The 18,623-nt window shown below is 44.0% G+C and overlaps 1 protein-coding gene across 2 annotated transcripts; it reads left to right on the plus strand.

The window, feature by feature from the left end:
- Positions 1–3,481: 3,481 nt before the first annotated feature.
- Positions 3,482–6,197, plus strand: LOC147885498 (protein trichome birefringence-like 5). Of its 2 annotated transcripts, XM_087396872.1 has the most exons (6): positions 3,483–3,875; positions 4,125–4,210; positions 4,330–4,507; positions 4,602–4,807; positions 5,058–5,219; positions 5,432–6,197. In XM_087396872.1, the coding sequence occupies exons 1-6, from the start codon at positions 3,714–3,716 to the stop codon at positions 5,760–5,762; spliced, it is 1,125 nt and encodes a 374-aa protein (XP_087252998.1). In that variant the 5' UTR covers positions 3,483–3,713; the 3' UTR covers positions 5,763–6,197. The 2 variants fall into 2 exon arrangements, with proteins under 2 accessions (XP_087252997.1, XP_087252998.1); XM_087396871.1 differs by having other exon boundaries at positions 3,482–4,210.
- The last annotated feature ends 12,426 nt before the right edge of the window (positions 6,198–18,623 follow it).

Genomic DNA, 18,623 nt, shown 5'->3' on the forward strand with positions numbered 1-18,623 from the left:
TCCATTTGGTGGTAAAAAGACTGGAGCAACCTGATTCATGAAAGCACACAAACCATCTCCAATACATTAAATTGGAGTAATGCCCTATCCAATCGCACCCATAGTGATTACTTGGCCTTTGACCTTGATATTAAGGAAAAACCTTGTGGTCTTTTGGTGACTCAATTCTAGGCTATGGTTCAAGGAGTTCTAGGAGGATCAAAGTTCAAAAGCACATGCAGAGCCTCACACATTGGTGATAGTTCCAATAGCAAGTGTTCAGAAAATGGTGCCTATAAGAGCAGGTGAACAAGTTGTAGAGAGGTGAGAAAGATCTAGAAGATAAGGATGAGTTGTGGAGAGCAAAGGATAAGGTGAGATAAGGTAGCCACATGCCATGATGATGTGTAAAGGTGATCTTGATGCTATCTATATATCCATTGTATGATTGGTATAACATTGGAATAGAGTTGATTGAGTGTGCCTATTGTTGCCTCAAAACATTGAGCCTTGTGCCTCACCATTGCCTATAGGTGGAATTAGAAAGGAGGTCAAGTATCAAGGAACAAATAGTTGTTCTGAAGTAGAATAGTGCAAAGGAGGAGAGCTCACAAGATGCAAGAGGATAATGGAGGACAAACCAATACGAACCAACACATAAGATCATATTAGGTATCACCTTCATCAAATGTAAGGCTAGAAAGATCCACACCATATAATGGGGGTGACCACCCACTACATAGGAACCAAGCCTTCATCTTCCATCCAACCAATGGAGATTTAACAACTCCAATTGAGATATCTTTATCAGTTATAAGCTTATTACAATGTTTTGGATATATGTGAAGACATAGGAGGACTAGGATGGGTTCTGAAGAGTTGGGAGCATTTGAGGCCATCAAAGCATTTTCCTCTGCCATAACCCAAAGCCACATCATTTATTTTCAAATTCTTTTCTATGTTTTCTCTTTTCCATTCTTAATGTAAAGTTCATTGTGAATTCAAGGTGTCTTAATCCTCATTGTGAATCGTGCTCATTGAGTGTTGAATTCTCACAATCACCTTTTTGAAATCCTTGGAAGGCAATTAAATTGAGAGGCTCAGGAAAATAATAAGCCTTGCCTTGGATTGGCCCTATTCACCTTGCTCTTAGATCTATGCCAAGGCTCGATATGAGATTGCTATGTCTATGATTGGGACCCTCAACTATGTTGGGGTTTGTTTATCCTCCTATATGCTTACCTAGTAGAGTTGGCTTGTTGGAAAAAATTTCCAGCAATACTCGAGTAAAGAAAAATAGTGTTAATTTGTGGAAGCGCGATATATTTTATGGACAGGTAGTCTAGGAAATTCTTTTGAGTAGAAGCTACAAACATTGCATTGTCTAATGGTTCTATTTCTTTTGTTGGATTTTGTTTGAAATGCTCTTCATCTATTAGGTCATGACCATGACATATGCTTTCCGTTGGTATTGATTTGAAAACGACATCTTGACTACAAAGCATCGTCAACATGTGTAGGTTTATGTCTTATTCTCTTTTGTGTACCCAATTATAAGATAAATTTCCAACTATTTGATACAAATTTGTTTTTTTTTTCCTTTTGAAATGAGCATATGACATTGGAATCAGACCAAATACTGGAAATGTATCACTGGTGGTTTGACTCCGATCCAGACTCCGATCCATGCTTCCTCTAGTGTTAAACCTTTGAGTACACAGAGTTGGTGAATATTGACCTTGACTCAAATTGGATGGCGATAATGCCATGGCATTTTTTTTGTTGTTGATGTTGATTATGTTGTTGATGTTGATGTTGATGTCCACTACCTCTGTATGTGGATGTGCATGTTCCTTTACCTCTATTGGAGGCTGCAAAAGCTTGTTCACTTTTTTGCCCTTTTTTGGCTTCAATTGCTTGTGTCCTTAATCCTTTAACTGATAAAAGTGATTGGAGTTCTTCCAATGTTGGTGCTTTTGAATTGCTATGCTTTGCCCTCAATTCTCATACCATTCCTAGGTCGGTCGATGATGACTTGCACAATTTCTTTAGACTTCCTAGTCTCTTCTATGATTGCAAGTTGTGTATCGATATCTTTGACTTAGTACAAGTTGCAAACATATCCCATTCTTCTTTTGATATTTTCATTGTATTTAAGTATGCAAGCATAAGTCTTGTATATTTTGGCATAGGTGCATGTTAAGGTGAACTACTTTTGTTTAACCATGATAATACTATAACAACTCTTAAGAGATGGCCACTATTATTGACCTTGAAATGTCTCCCTTGCAAAAAAGAGAATATACATGTTGGACCGATTATAAAATCACAATAGTTGTGTCAACTTATGTTGTAGCTATGCTAAATCTCTATAATAGTAGTCATTAATAGTACTTTGTATGGGACACCACCAATCTCTATAATAGGAGTCATTAATAGTAATTTGTTTGGGACACCATTTGAATCGTCTCATGATCATGCATCCACCTTTTGCTACAATATGCATATTCATATTTCTTATCCCATTTAGATTGCGCTTGTGTAATAATTGCGTTGGTAGATTATCAAACAGTCTAGGTTATTTTGTGATGCGAAACAAGAATTGTTTCCATTTTGTATTCCATGTATCAGAATTTGAGTTGTCGAGCTTTGCTAAAGTCTCATGGTGTATGCTCCTTATCGGCTCCTTATCGTTGGTAGAGACGTGAGAGTCATCAAGCTCTCCTTTATGATGAAAAGTTGATGAGCTTGCATCAACATCATAACCTCAACCATTTTCACCTCAACCATTTTCTTATGAAATATGAAGCTCTCCTTTATGATGAAAAGTTGATGAGCTTGCATCAACATCATAACCTCAACCATTTTCACCTCAACCAGTTTCTTATGAAATATGCGATGGTCGTTGGGTAAGATGATTCTCCTGAGGAAAAGTGACACTTGTACACGAGTGGGGGCGTTTGATGTTTGAGATGCTCGAGAAAAGCTGAGCGAGATCCAAAAAGAGAACCATGATGAAGGGCAAGGACATGTGCACTTTCCAAATAGTGTGGACAAGCATGGGTGATGAATTCATGGATGTCGGAGGCAAACGGACAAGGCACCGCCATCAGATCAGACCCACCTCGGCCATGGTCTGGGGAAGGTCGAACTCAAACACAAATCTATGATCTGTCTACCACCACCACGTAATCGATCTACCATCTCCGCCGAGAGTGACGATCTCATTGCACGATCCTTTCATTAGATGATAGATCGATCGATCGATCAGCAGTCACCAAGGTTCGTAATTCCGTCGTTTCATCCTCTCCATCAACGCATTTATCAGTCTATCCTTTTCGCCTCAAACAAGCTCAGACATGGCGAGTGCGATTGCTTAAACAAGCTCAGAAATGGTGAGTGAGATTGCTTAGAATCTCAGAAATGGGGAATGGGAGTGCTGAGTATATTATTTAGATGATTGAGCGCGGAAGCGTTGCTGCTTATCGTTCAACCGTAAACACACTGTCGATATTCGTCATGCTAGTATTCCGCATCATCAGCTGTCACCAGCATCACGGACCTTCCGCAGAAACCACCGCTCCTAGATATCCCTGCATCGCAGAAAACACCCTCTTCCATCCTTGTGCGCGCCAGCCCACATTACCTTAAACAATCACAGGCGGTTTCTTCTAATCGTCTCTCTCACGCAATATGTTCTTTTTTCGCAAGAATTGCCTCCCTGCATCGTCGGCATGTTTACGGCCATGGCCGCCGCACCTCGAATGCATCTGCATCGATGGCGACTTAGCTTGCTGGGCCTCGGCTTCTTCCTCCTCCTCGTCCTCAGCTTGTCCGTCCTCCATGTTGCTGATCGCAAGCCAGCTTTACGCCCTCCCAAGTCGAAGTATCCTGATGTAAGTTCGCCCCAATCGGGCTTCGTTTCTGCCAGCGGCGTCGATCACAACGAATCGATCTTGAAGCCGAAAAGCGGTCGCAACAACTTGCTCCTAACGCTGCAAGAGCTTCCTGTTCAAACAAGTCGCAATGGAGACGCTCATATAAAAGAATATATCTCATCCGGAATTTGCGATGTTACTGTGGGAAAGTGGGTACAAGATGACGCTTACCCACTTTACAAACCAGGATCATGTCCGTATGTGCAGGAGAGATACAATTGCTACCATAACGGAAGGCGAGATTTGGGGTACACGAAATGGAGATGGAAACCCAATGATTGTCAAATACCAAGGTAACCCTCATCCTATCCTATGTTTGAAGTTACATCCCGGCCACCGCCCTTCTGTCTGTCTGTTGTATCCATAGCATACAACTGGGAATGAATTTCCATCTGGGCAATGATCCCTGTAGATTTAATGCCACAATTTTGTTGGAGACGTTGAGGCGTAAAAGGATGATTTTCGTTGGCGATTCGCTGAACCGTAACCAGGCTGAGTCCATGATGTGCCTCTTACGGGAAGGACTACCTAATAAAAGCAGACTTTTGGAGATATATATGGAACGTGATGATTTCGCCTTCAAGTTTCTGGTGGGTTTTTGTCACTGTTTAGGGTCTATGGAATACCTGTACTTCCCACAGGCTTAGGTCCTCTTGAATCAGCGATTATCCATTTGGATTTCAGGATTACGACTGCATGATAGAGTTCCACCGTTCTAATTTCTTAGTGGATGTAGCCGACGAAAGGTGTAAAGATGCCCAAGGAAGGTCGGTTCGCTCTCTACAGCTGGACATAATTGACAAAATCGAGAGGCTCACAAACTGGTCAGAAGCAGATATACTTGTATTTAACACAGGACACTGGTGGAATCACTGGAAAACAACAAGGGGGTAAGCATCCTCATCTTACACACTGGGACAGGACTGAAACTCAAGAGACCTAATACTAGGGGTTTTAAAAGTTCCTAAATCGAAGCATAGTTTGCAGATAGGAGCTTCAAATTTGGCTTCGTTTCTCTCATACAAGGCCTAACTTTTTCTGGGTTCCGTTGGGGTCTACAGGCTTTGAATTCTAGCAGGGTTTCTGTAGTGTTATAACATTCACTGACTGGTCATACCTCACCTTTTGGCTTTATGATAGGAAGATAAAGTCTTTCAAAGATGGAGCCAAAGTCTATCAGAAGCTGGATTTGATGATTGCCTTGAGAAAGGCTATGAAGACCTGGGCAGCTTGGGTAGACACATCTGTTAACCTTACGACCAAGCAAGTATTCTTCTCCGGCTTTTCACCAATACATTTCCGGTAAGAGTCACAGGTGCTCTTCTAATCACCTCTACATTCTGGTAATTTTTTGCATTTACCAGCCGGAAGACGTTACAGCATTTGTCCAATCCACTGTTGTCGTGTGCATTTACCAAGTATTTCGACTGTCGACAACCACCAAGTAAATTTGCCTCATTGAAAGTTGTCGAAAGAGCAAGTTTTGTGATTGCGCTATGCTTTTAATATTCCAGGGGAGGCAGTTGGAATACTGGTGGAGGATGCCGCAATGAGACTCAGCCCATTGTGGACAGTTCAAGGCTTGCAGCGAAGTACCCACCGAGAATGGTCATTGCGGAAGAAGTGATAAAAGAGATGAAGGTGCCAGTGAAGATACTCAACGTTAGCAGGTTGTCAGATTTCAGGCAAGACGCACATCCGTCTGTGTATGGGCACAGGCCGGGGCAGAAGAGAGGCGAAGATTGTAGCCATTGGTGCCTCCCAGGAGTTCCGGATTTGTGGAACGAGATCTTGTTTGCGCATCTCATCAGCAGCAGCACAGAAGTTCATTCTTCATCTGAATAATCTAAAGATGGAGCGTCAAGATTGATAAGCCTTAGGAAACACCATGGGGGTCCTCGTCAATGCTAGAAAAACATCGACCTTCATTGTATTGTGCACCAGCTGAAATTGAGAAAAACCGGCTCAGATTTATTCCCATCTTTAGAATACAGGTTAAGATTTTGAGTGACTTTGTAAAATGAAGTAAATGTGTATGTTTTGAGATGCAAAAACTGAGAGTGTTTCTATTTTGATAGGTTGGGAAACAACTCTGAAAGAAGTTTTCCCTATCAGTGGCCTTGACACATTGCTTCAAGATTGATAAGCCATAGGCTTATTCGCAATTGTTTGGGGGGGGATACCAGCCCATAGTATCATGAGTTATGGGCGTGTGAGTATGTATGAGTTACTCTGATGAGAAGTCGCCGTGATGGTGCTAAGAAAAGAAGAAATAAACCATGGTTGAAGATATATCTCAATTCTCTCTTTCCTTTTTGGCTTGCCCTTGGGAAGGTCTTAGTGAAGGTGGGAATTCAATCAAAAGGAACAATATTTTTGCATATTTGTGTGGTTTAGAGGCATTTTTACATTATTTTTAAGTTATATCAACTAATGAATGCAACATGGTTTGGAGGAGCCCATGCATTTCACCGTCTATGCATTGATTCTGCTGACTAGAGGTTATGAAGCTTCATCTACTGAGCTACAGGTGGAGCTACGGGTAGAATTTATATTTTGTATATGCATTGAATCCCCTATCAACCCAATTTAATTTAGCAACTATATCGTCCCCTTCCTCTTTTATCGAACCCACATTGTGGCTAGCCTCCCTATCATAACCCTTGGCATTTCTGATTGAATCAACCGCGCGCATACTACGCTCTCGATAGTGGTCAATCTTCCCCTAGCTCATAGTTTTTTCTCTACTTGTAACACAAGCTCTTCATTGTAGCAAAACTTTTAGAGGACTCTGGTGATGGAGCTCCTAAGTCTAGACCTTTGTATTTCTCAAAGTGAAGCGAGATGTACCCCTTGATTATGTGAAATTTCGACTCTCATAAACATGCACTAGGTGGGATTAACTTTAAAATCTATTACACGCTTTCCCTACACGATTAGTGCTTCACAAGGATGGAAAAAGCAGCCGTGAAGGCACAGGGAACCATCTGTGTAGAGAAGAATATACAAAAAATTAGGTCGATGGGGAGATTGGATTCAATTGATAACATCATAGAAGAATGCAAGAATGAGAAGGTCAATTCGATTTTTGGAGTTGATCTCACTAAAGATCCAAGTTGAATACGAAAAAACTTCCCAAACGATTATCTTTGTTCATTTTTTGAGTTGATCCTTTCCAACTTTTGTTAGGTGCGAGGTCTTCTCTTCAGGAAAAGGTGGCTTCAAGATTTTCAAATCCATTCATCATATACTTATGCATAGTTGAGGTTCAAGTCACAAAAGGTATCAAGTTTTGGAAGGCTATCAAAATTCTGCTAAGCAAACTAGCGCCAAAGGGGCAGGCCTAAGGAATGCTATTCACATTTTTCACTTGTTGCAATTTTACTTCTTGATTTTCAAGAAAAAATAGACCCTCACTTTATTAAAGCATTTCACAAATTCAAATTATCCCATTTCCTCCATGTCCCTTCATGAATTTCAGCATTCCCTCTCTATCTGTATATTTTCCTTCCCTCTCCATGTGTATATTCTCTCCCACTTGTCCTCCTCCCATTGACTCTCTCCTTTCCTTTCTCCTTTGGTTATGCCTTGCTTATTCCAAAACCATTCACTCTTTTCTTTTGTAAATTATCCAAACCATTCACACGCATGCACACATATACTCATGCATGTGTGTGTGTGTGTGTGTGTGTGTGTGAGAGAGAGAGAGAGAGAGAGAGAGAGAGAGAGAGAGAGAGAGTGAGAAGAAACTTTCGTGAATAATGCTTGATTTTTCCTTGCATGGGTTGGCTAACTATTGGCATGCATGTGCACTATCTAGATTCAGATTGGTCATAGAGAGAAGCTCTAGGCAAGATGAAATGGCCAAATTTTGGAGGGACATGTACAACAAATTGGAACTCCAATACCATACCACTATATAGGAACTTGGTAAGACTATTGAAAATTTGGAGTGGTAGGAGGCACATAGTTCTCAATTAGAGGGTAGAGAAACCCTCTTGCAAGCTGCCTACTTAGAGATTCTCAGACCAATTGAATTGTTTCAAAAATAGTTCGAGGGTTCTAATGGATCCATTGTTAAAGGCAAGCAGAGATGGGAAGACAAAGTAAAATATCCATACCCTCAAGCTGAAAGAGAAAACCATAAAAAAATTTCTTGCCCATGAGGAAATGCAAAAAATAATCCTTACAACATCATACATAAGATCCAAAAGTATCCTCCTTAGATGTGCAGGGTAATAGGTGCACGATATGCAATGGCCACATCATAAATACCTACCAAATTCAACAACCCAAGTATTTTTTCCCTATGCACTTATATTGCTTTGGGGTAGTTGTGAAGGTAGCATTGAGAACTAGATTGTGTGACATTTTCCTACCTAACACGTATATAGATCAATTGTGCCTACCTCATGAAATTATCCAAGAGGAGCAAGTGGAAGCTACACATGCAATCCATGGTGGATGGCCAATTTATTAGGAAAAATCAGATCTCATTTTGGGGCCTTTTAGCCCAGAAGGAACATAGACCTCTACCAATCAAAGGAGGGCCAAAGTAACATTGTAAAAAATCACAAAAAGGAGAAAACAAAAAAAAAAAATCATATTCAAATGAAGACCGCTGAGTTTACATTCAATGACGATATCTGATGTACATCATCTTGGTAAACGTAAAAGTGCTTTTGGATGTAAGCTTTGTAGACAACTAAGTTCATAAATTTATCAAGATGGTTTGCTGCTATAGAATTTGGTGTTTTCAAGATCACTGGCACGTTCGGAGTAGGCCAAAATGCCCAAAATGACTTTTGAAATGCTCAAAACGGACACCCTGACACAGGGTGTCGATTTTGAGCATTTCAAAAGTCATTTTGAGCGTTTTCTCCTCTCTTGACTTGCCGGTGATGTCAAATACACCAAATTCATCACCAAAATGTGGGTAAAATATCAGAAGTGTAAAATTTAGTTCTTAGACAAATGTTTGTGACTTCTCATCTAGAGCTCATCTACGACTAGAACATTAGTATATATGGGATTTATTAGATGTATCTATAGACAACATCTGTATCTCTTGGCTTGCTTGGATGTTTTCTCGTATCAAATACCTCACTCCTTCCCATGTCCCACAGGTTAGTCCTCGATGATATTGAAATGCTTCCTCCACCTTATGTCTGGGTTTGGTACACTACAACACTATGTAGGGGTCATCTTCCTCATTCTCCTCAGAGGCAATGAGAATGGAAAATTTATCCCCCTCTTCCAATGCATTGGCGAGGTTATTGAATCCCTTCCCAAACTGTGGCCCACTATTTGTCTCTTTAACACAATCATGTAGAAGGAAAATATGGCATAGCTCCCATTGTTTCACAATTGCAATTTCCTCACACTTCTCATAATCTCCCTTGATGCAGGCACTACAAAAGTAGGAAAGTTGTCATGTCTTGAGACAAAAGTAGTTGTCTAAAAATCCCCATATGATGTGCAAATTTTGTGTGCCATCAATGGTGTCATAGTCATATATGTTTGTTCTTTTTGCTTCATCCACTTTCACCTCATGGAACACCCTACGCACTAAACTATTGTTGAGGCTCTATTTACTGTAGGTCGATTGTGCACTTGTGGAGAGACTCAGAAACAATCCATGTTGCTGCATTGTGAGCATTCCACAACCTATATTAAGGACACATTAACTAATTTTAATAAAGATTTCGCTTAATAATGGCACAATATCCCTCATGTTCCCCATTGGCATGGATGGATCCAAAGAAATTCCATATCATGTTTAGACCAAGGGGGGATTTAAACCTTGCAATAAAGTAGGATCCACATGATGATTTGTATTGACAGAAGGCATCATTTGACCACACCCAATGTTGATTGATGCTTGGGTATTGTATTTGGTTGACAAATCCTAGTGCAATAGAAAACATGCTGGACAAACAAGGTGTCATGCTCCCCATGATTTGAAATCTAGAAATGGTATGTGTGCTACACTTTTTGGAACTTCTTAAAGTCTATTGTCAATTGGTATTAGACGTATAATCCAACTGATGGCTATAGGGGATGCACCAAAATTGTTATTTGTAGTAATTTTCAATAAAATCAATCAAGAGAAAATTATATCCTTGGGGGAATCGGCAAGGCACAACCTAAGTTGCTTGTCTTGCTAGTGTGCTGTGAAATTGCAAAGCACATATTTTGGGATGGATTGCACTATGTGGTCGATAAGCTCCTATGGTGGAGTGGTCCTGTAATGATAATAGCCATCTCTTCTTATCTGATCCTTCAACATCAACCATTTCAAGTCCCCTCCATTCAACAATGGCATGGTTATCTTCCCTAACTTTATTTGGGGAAACAAATTGATTCTCCTTCACACCATGTCATGCACACTTGCCTTGAATGCAATCAATGTTGTGTCACTTGAAATCTCCCTTTGTACAAGCCACTAGCACCCACACAGAACACAGAGTGTCAAACTTGCTTGCCCTTGCAACACGCGACAAGGATCCAAGTGGCCAACAAATGAAATATTCACCTAAGTGACGTAGACATTTATCTCCATGAAGCAATTCTCTAGTATGACCACATCTCAGGTCATTGAAAGCTTTTTGGGCTAGGACAAAGTCTGTGTCAAATTTTCAGATGTGCAAATCTCCTCTATCCAATCTTTATGTCCGGGCACTTTGGTGCTCTATCTACTCATCCAAAAAATTATAAAGAGTACATTGAAAATATATGTAGTAGAAGACACAACCAGTATGGTGTTTTCAAGTGGAAACTAGCACAATGGTGGTTAACACCTATTTCATTAATTTTGGACTAGTGCACTGTCCAAATTCATTTTGTGAGATAATTTTGGATAAAGCATTTCAAAAAAAGAGGCTCTTATAAAACAAAACTTTGAGTCAAAAAGTAAGATTTTAAAAAAGCAAATACATGACATGTTATTAAAACTAGAGTACATTAAAAAAAGAGGACTTCATGTTGTTAAAAAAGACAAAAAGTAAGATTTTAAAAAATCAAATTAGAAAAAAAACTAGAGTGCATTTAAAAAACTAGAGTACATTTAAAAAAAAGCATGACACATTTGTACAAGAAGTAGATCATATAACTCAAAGCCATATGGTGTTAAAAAACACCTTCCATTAGCTCAGCCTAGAAGATGTCATCTTTGTCTCTCTTGTCTATTACAACTTTACATTAGAGAACTAAAAAGTCTTTGTGGAACTGTAGTTTCATTTCTTGTCTATTACAGTTACTTTAGAAAACACATAAGTCTATGGAATTAAATTTCACAGTTACTTTAAATTTCTATGGAATTAAATTTCCATCACTTGACTATTAAGTCATTAGAGAGAGCTCTTCAGCTCTTGGTTGCTTCAATGAAATGAGGAGAGAGTGAGAATGAATGAATGGAAAGAAGAGTATATATAAGAAAAACTAGCCCACTCCTCCTACCCATAAATTTGAATTTTCAAAAACGAGAGGGAAATTTGAATTCATTATAAATTTGAATTCAAATTTTTGTTCAACATTCTTCTTATACTTTCTTCTCGTACGTTCCTTTTGAATTCAAATTTATGTTCAACATTCTTCTTGATACTTTCTTCTCGTAAGTCCCTTTCATTCTTCTCGTAAGTCAAATCTTATTTGTCGCTCTTGCTCGTGATAGTAAGTCAAATCTTATTTGTCGCTCTTGCTTGTGATAGTAATCTTATTTGAGCAAGAATCTTATTTATCGCTCTTGCTCGTGATAGTAAGTCAAATCTTATTCGAGCAAGAATCTTATTTGTCGCTCTTGCTCGTGATAGTTCTACTCTTAGTTGTAAGAATTCAAATTTGTGTTCAACATTCTTCTTGATACTTTCTTCTCGTAAGTCCCTTTCATTCTTTTCCAAAGTCAAATCTTATTTGTCGCTCTTGTAAGAATTTGACCTCTCTCCCTCTACTCCCTCTACTCCCTTGTTTCTCTCTCCCTCACTCTCTCTCTCTCTCCCATACCTTCCCCCCTCACTCTCTCTCTCTTTCTCTCTCCCTCCCCTCACTCTCTCTCTCACTCCCCTCCCTCCTCTCCCCTCTCTCTCCTTCGGCTCCCTCCTCTCCTCTCCCTCTCTCTCTCTCTCCCTCTCACTCCCCTCTTTCTCCTTCAGCTCCCCTCCCCCCCTCCCTCCCTCCCTCGACCCTGCCTTCCCCGCGTCCCCTCCCCTCCCTCCGCTCCCCTCCCTCCGCTGCCAGAACCCTCCCCACCCCCTCCCTTCCCCTCCCCCCTCTCAACCCCGCCCCTGCCCCTCCCTCCCTCCCCGGCTCCCCTCCTCCCCTCTCCCCGCCGCCAGAACCCCCCCACCCCCTCCCTTCCCCTCCCCCCTCTCGACCCTGCCCCTACCCCTCCCTCCCCTCCTCCCCTCTCCCCTCCCCCTCCTTGGGTTCTGGCGATCGCGGCCGCCAGAACACCCCCTCCCTCCCTCCCTCCCCCACTCGGCTCCCCTCCCCCCCTCCCCTCCCCTCCCCTCCCCCCCCCCTCTAGGCGGTTCTGGTGGCCGTGGCCGCCAGACCCCCCCCTCCCTCCCTCGACCCCTCGACCCCTCCCCCCCCTCCCATCCCCTCCCCCCCCCTCCCTCCCTCCCCTCCGCTCTCGCTCCCCCACCCCCTCCCTCCCCTCCCCTCCCCGCCCCCCTCCCTCCCCTCCGCTCCTCCAGGGGGTTCTGGCAGCCGTGGCTACCAGACCCCCCCTCCCCTCCCTCCCTCGACCCCTCGACCCCCCCCCCTCCCCTCTGCTCCCGCTCCCGCTCCCCCACCCCCTCCCTCCCCTCCCCCCTCTAGGGGGTCCTAGCAGCCGTGGCCGCCAGACCCCCCCTGCCTCCCTCCCTCCCCTCCCCCCTCCAGGGGGTCCTGGCGGCCGTGGCCGCCAGACCCCCCCTCCCTCCCTCCCCCACCCGACTCCCCTCCCCCCCTCCCTCCCTTGACCCCTCGTCCCCTCCACCCCCTCCCCTCCCCCCGCCCCCCCCTCCCTCCCCTCCTCTCTCGCTCCCCCACCCCCTCCCTCCGCTCCCCTCCCCCCTCCAGGGGGTCTTGGCGGTCGCGGCTCCCCTCCCCCACCCGGCTCCCCTCCCCCCCCCCTTCTGCCCCCCTTCCGCCCCCCTTCTCCCCCAGGGGGTCCTGGTGGCCGTGGCCGCCAGACCCCCCCTCCCTCCCTCCCCCACCCGGCTCACCTCCCCCCCTCCCCCCTGCCCTCCAAGGGGTTCTGGCGGCCGCGGCTGCCAAACCCCCCCCTTTCGCCCCCCTTCTCCCCCTCCAGGGGGTCCTAGCGGCCGCGGCCGCCAGACCCCCCCCCTTCCACCCCCATCCGGCTCCCCTCCCCCCCCCCTCCAAGGGGTTCTGGCGGCCGCGGCCGCCACACCCCCCCCTTCCCTCCCTCGATCCCTCCCCTCCCTCCCCCCTCCTCCCCCCCCCTCCAGGGGGTCCTGGCGGCTGCAGCCGCCAGACCCCCCCTTCCTCCCCTCCCCCCTCCAGGGGGTTCTAGCGGCCGTGGGCGCCAGACCCCCCCCTCCCTCCCCCACCCGGCTGCACCCCCTCCCTCCCCTCCCCTCTCTAGGGGGTCTTGGCGACCGCGGCCGCCAGACCCCCCCTCCCCCCCCCTCCCCCTCCCCCCCGCTCCCGCCCTTCCCTCCCCCCCTCCTCCCTACCTCCCTCGACCCCGCTAGAACCCCCCCTCTCCCTCCCTCCCTCGACCCCGCCCTCGCCCCCGCCCCTCCCTCCCCCCCCCTCCCTACCTGGCTCCCCTCCCCCCTCGACCCCGCCCCCGCCTCTCCCTCCCCTCCCCCTCCCTCCCCTCCCCCCCCTCCATCCTCTCCTTCTCCTTCCCTCCTGGGGGCCGCCAGGAACCTCTCTCTAGTTCCTCTCTCTCTCTAGTTCGTCTCTCTTCAAATTTAAAAAAAAAAATCTAGATAAAGAATTAATCAGGAACCTCTCTCTTCAAATTAAAAAAAAAAATCTAGATAAAGAATTAATCAAAAAAATTTGCAAGTATCTGGAAAAAGTTTGTAAGTTTGCTCTTTCTTGCTTTCTTGCTCTTCCTTCCTTGGTTTCTTGATCGTCCTTGTTTTCTTGCTTCAATGAATGAAATGAGGGGAGAATGAATGAAGAAGGAAGACTATATATAAGAAAAATTAGGTTTTCCTCCTCCTCTCCTATTGGCTTTCCATTCCTCCCCTCTCTCCTATTGCCTTTTCATTTATCCCCTCTCCCATTGGCTCCCATTACTCCCCCTCTCCCATTGGACCCCCATCCCTCATCCCAATCTTCCATTAGCCCTCCCCCCATCCATTTCTTCTTCCTCCCCCATTGCCACCACTCCCATCCCACATTTCCACCACGTCCCATACTCCTCCCATTTCCCAAAATCCCATATTTCCCCATCTCACCCTCCTCTTTTTCATCCCCTATTAACTCCCCTCACTCATTTCACTCCCTTATTATCCTACTCCCCTATTACCTTCCCCTCTCCCATTCCATTCTTCCCTCCCCACTCTCACTTCCACTTCCCATTGCTCACTTGCCATTTGAAAACTATTAATATATTATTATACTATTTTTAATACTTATTATCATACACCCCTATTATTTCCCTCTCCCATTCCACTCCTCCCTCCTCACTTCCACTTCCACTTCCCATTACTCACTTGCTATACACATTTGCAAACTATTAATATATTATGATATGATTTTTTATACTATTTGCAAACTTACATGTGGGCAAAATCACAGGTGTCAAAGTGATCCTATTGTGGTCATACAACAACTGTGCTTTTATTCAAGGGCATATTTATCCTCATCAACAAGCTTATTTACTCAAGGTATGAAGTGCATAATTTGTGCACTAGGTGTTTACTTTGTTATATCAAAATTGTTTGCCACACACACACATATACACATATCAAGAATTTTCTAATATTATCGCATCTACATTTCTCCGATGGGCACAAAACTTTGTACATGCCTCAACCTAGGTCGTATTGACTTGCATACAAAGTGGTGCACCCATCCCATAAGTACTTGTTCGGATAACATACCTCCAAACATATTTTATGACGATTGTGCATAACGCTAGGAACAAAATGGTGTATAATGTGCGATCGACTATGCAAAGCATATCCAATGGACACAAGACTTTGCACATTCCTCAACCTAGGTAGTATTGACTTATGTGCAAAGTGGCATCCCCATCTGATAAGTACTTGTTTGAAAAATACACCTACGATCGTGTTTTTTGACGGTTGTACATGACACCAAGGCCAAAAACGGTATTTAATACTCAATCTACCATGTAAAGCATATCTGATGGGCATAATACTTTGCACGTGCCTCAAAAGCGGTGGTATGGTATTCCATGCAAAGTGGAACTCCCATTCAATAAGTACTTGGTATGATAATATACCTATTAAGAGCGTGTTCTTTGACAGATGTATATAACACTAGGGGAAAAATGGTGTATAATGTGTGATCCCCCATGCAAAGCATAACCGATAGACACAATACTGTGCACACACATCAACCTAGTTGAAATTGACTTTCTTGCAAAGTGGCTCCCCCATCTGACAAGTACTTTTTAGAATATCACACCTAGGACCATGTTTTTTATTGGTTGTTGTCCATGACACTAAGGCAAAAACGCTGATTTATGCTTAATCGACAATGCAACGCATATGCGATCATCACAATACTTTGCACACATCTCAACCTAGGTATTATTGACTTACATGCAAAGTGGCGTGCCCATCCCATGACAAAACATGTGTGCCTCAGGATCTATGGAGCGCTCTAAGGTGGATGGAACCTATGTGGAAACATGATGAAGAGAGTGCTCATGACATGTATCTCAAGTCAATTAGGTTCCAAGATAGATTAGCTTGGACTCATAAAGAGAATCTTGAGATAGTGCAAAGTGCTTGATTGAATTACTTCAAATGAACCTCCCTTTTATAGGTGAGGGTACTTACATCCATTTTGCTTGCTCACATGTGGGATATCTCCTCCATGCCATGTGGCAGCTTGTCCTTTGCTCATACCTTTGCTCTACAAGTGCTCATGGCACCACAACTCTCAACACCTCCCCTTGGTGCCATGATCCTTTGGCTACTGCAAGGTGGTCAGATGTGAGTTACATTCCATCACCTCCCCTTAGTGCATGCATTGCTACTTAAGGTGGTCAAGTGTGGCTTTTACATGTCAATACCTCCCCTGGGTGCTTTCATAGCTACTCTCAGGTGGTCAGGCTTGATTACAAAACATAGGCAAGGTTGGCAAGGTTTTTGCTTTTCAATACATTCCATTGATGTCACCTTTTGGCTCATGGCTTGATGACGACACGTTTGCTTCTTTGCTTGGTGTAGCTACCTGCATGATGCTTTGTTCTACCATATGCCTTGATGCTTTATGTGAGGATGCCATGCTTTCTGCTATGGTCATCTCATGCACTTGTGCTTTCGGCTTGCTTTTTACATCGATGTTTGCATTCATGCTTTGCTTTTCCAATTGTTGCAAAGGTCTTACCAATTGATTTCTTTCAATATTGGCAGTGTCTAATTGCATACAATGATTCTGACATGACAAGCGCGTAGAGCTCGAAAAGACGATCACTTTTCATTTTTGGAGCATGTCCAAATTCTTCTTGGATTGAGAGTTACGGCTTGTCGAAGGTTCTATGAAGAAGAGGGCCTTTGATGATGTGGCACAGGGATTCACATGCTGAATTCCATACTGTGCTTACAAAGGGACTCTGTGCTTGGAAGGCACTGCTGACTGTGCATGCTTATGTGGCAGTTAACCAACCCTACCTCTAACCATGGTGGGTTAAGCTAACCAGATCATGATTAAGTTTTATCTGCCATGTGGCAAAACTTTGACCAAACATCATTAAACTAAACCTATATTTAACCACGGTTTATGTTCTGCCACGTGCCTCTTCCATGAAGCTGCCACGTGTCCTAAGGTTGAACCTTAGAGAAGAAAGAGAGGAGTGAAGAAGCTTTGAAGCTTCTGTGCACAGAGCCGTTGCGGGAAGGCTCGAGTCACCGCCACCATGAAGAACAGAGGCAAGAATTGTCTCGCGAGAGGTCTTTCGTGCTCCCTTCGTCAGTCGTGAGCGTTGCATGCAGTCGGGAGCCATGGCATAGTTGGGCAGTCGGAGATGAGCCTGGTTGCTGTCGTGGGAGCCGTAGGAGATACGGTGCAGTGGAGCAGCCATTGCTGGGTGCGCCTTGCATTACGGGCTGCGAGTCATTGATTGGGAGCTTGTAGGTCGTTTGTTGGAGAGGCTTGGAGGTAGACGCCATTTTGCGATGAGGATAGCCGGTTGTTCTCTGGCTTTGTAGGAGAGTTGTGCGTTGGCCAATGGCTGGTCAATGGAGCTTTTGCTGAAGGTGTTACAACCCGTGTGGTCATTACTCGTTGGCATCTGGAGCAAAGGCGTCATTGACGAAGACGTTGGGGCGAGCTTGTTTGCAGAGCTTGTCTGAGGCACAGTGCTTTCGAGATGCTTTGGGCCGCTCTGTGATCTCCTTACTGCTTGCTTGGCCTTGCTTATTGCTTGCTTGCAGGTCTCTCTTTTTTTTTTTTTTTTTTTTCTCACACAATGCTCTATTCATGGTGTAGAATTCCTCCAAATGAACTCTCTCTCTCACAGACAAGACTCTCTCAAAAGAAAGAATGACACTCTCTTTCTCTCAAATCTCACTTTGCACTCTTCAAATTTCTCTCCTTGGAGAATTGAATCTCTCACAATGGATCTCTCTTACTTTCTCAATGACGGAATTCCCTCAATGCAATGGAAGGAATCAATGGACGGAAATTTTCTCTCTCTAGGGATGAAAATTTGTTCTCAATCTAAAACGAAAACTAACCTAAGAGAAAACATGTGCTCCTAAGGCAACCTACAACTAATCTAGGAATGGAAGCAATCCTAGTGAACTACTAATGAGCTAAACTAGGAGAGCTAAACCTATGCTCTGATACCATGACAAAACATGTGTGCCTCAGGATCTATGGAGCGCTCTAAGGTGGATGGAACCTATGTGGAAACATGATGAAGAGAGTGCTCATGACATGTATCTCAAGTCAATTAGGTTCCAAGATAGATTAGCTTGGACTCATAAAGAGAATCTTGAGATAGTGCAAAGTGCTTGATTGAATTACTTCAAATGAACCTCCCTTTTATAGGTGAGGGTACTTACATCCATTTTGCTTGCTCACATGTGGGATATCTCCTCCATGCCATGTGGCAGCTTGTCCTTTGCTCATACCTTTGCTCTACAAGTGCTCATGGCACCACAACTCTCAACATCCCATAAGTACTTAGTCGAATAACACATCTAGGACCGCGTTTTTTGATGGTTGTACATGACACTAATGCCAAAACAATGTTTAATGCTTGTTCGACAATGCAAAGCATATCTGATGGGCACAATACTTTGCATGAGTCTCAACAATTGTGGTATTGCATTGCATGCAAACTGGTACACCCATCTGATAAGCAGTTGGTCGGATAACACACCTAAAAGCGTGTTTTTTTATGGTTGTGCATGACATTGAGGCACAAAATGAGTTTAATACATGATATATCACGCAAAGTACATCCGATGGGCACAATACTTTGCACCCACCTCAACCTAGGTGTTATTGAGTTGCATTAAAAGTGGCGTGTCGGTTAGA

This window comes from Dipteris shenzhenensis, chromosome 25, assembly GCF_047967505.1.
Source record: "Dipteris shenzhenensis isolate YYH24624 ecotype China chromosome 25, Dip_SZ_1.0, whole genome shotgun sequence".
NCBI lineage: Eukaryota > Viridiplantae > Streptophyta > Polypodiopsida > Gleicheniales > Dipteridaceae > Dipteris > Dipteris shenzhenensis.

Coding starts and splice junctions, on each gene's coding strand:
- LOC147885498 (XM_087396871.1), top strand. CDS start 3,714: ATGTTTACGGCCATGGCCGCCGCACCTCGAATGCATCTGCATCGATGG. Junction 4,211..4,329: donor AATGATTGTCAAATACCAAG/GTAACCCTCATC, acceptor TGATCCCTGTAG/ATTTAATGCCACAATTTTGT. Junction 5,220..5,431: donor TTTTCACCAATACATTTCCG/GTAAGAGTCACA, acceptor TTAATATTCCAG/GGGAGGCAGTTGGAATACTG.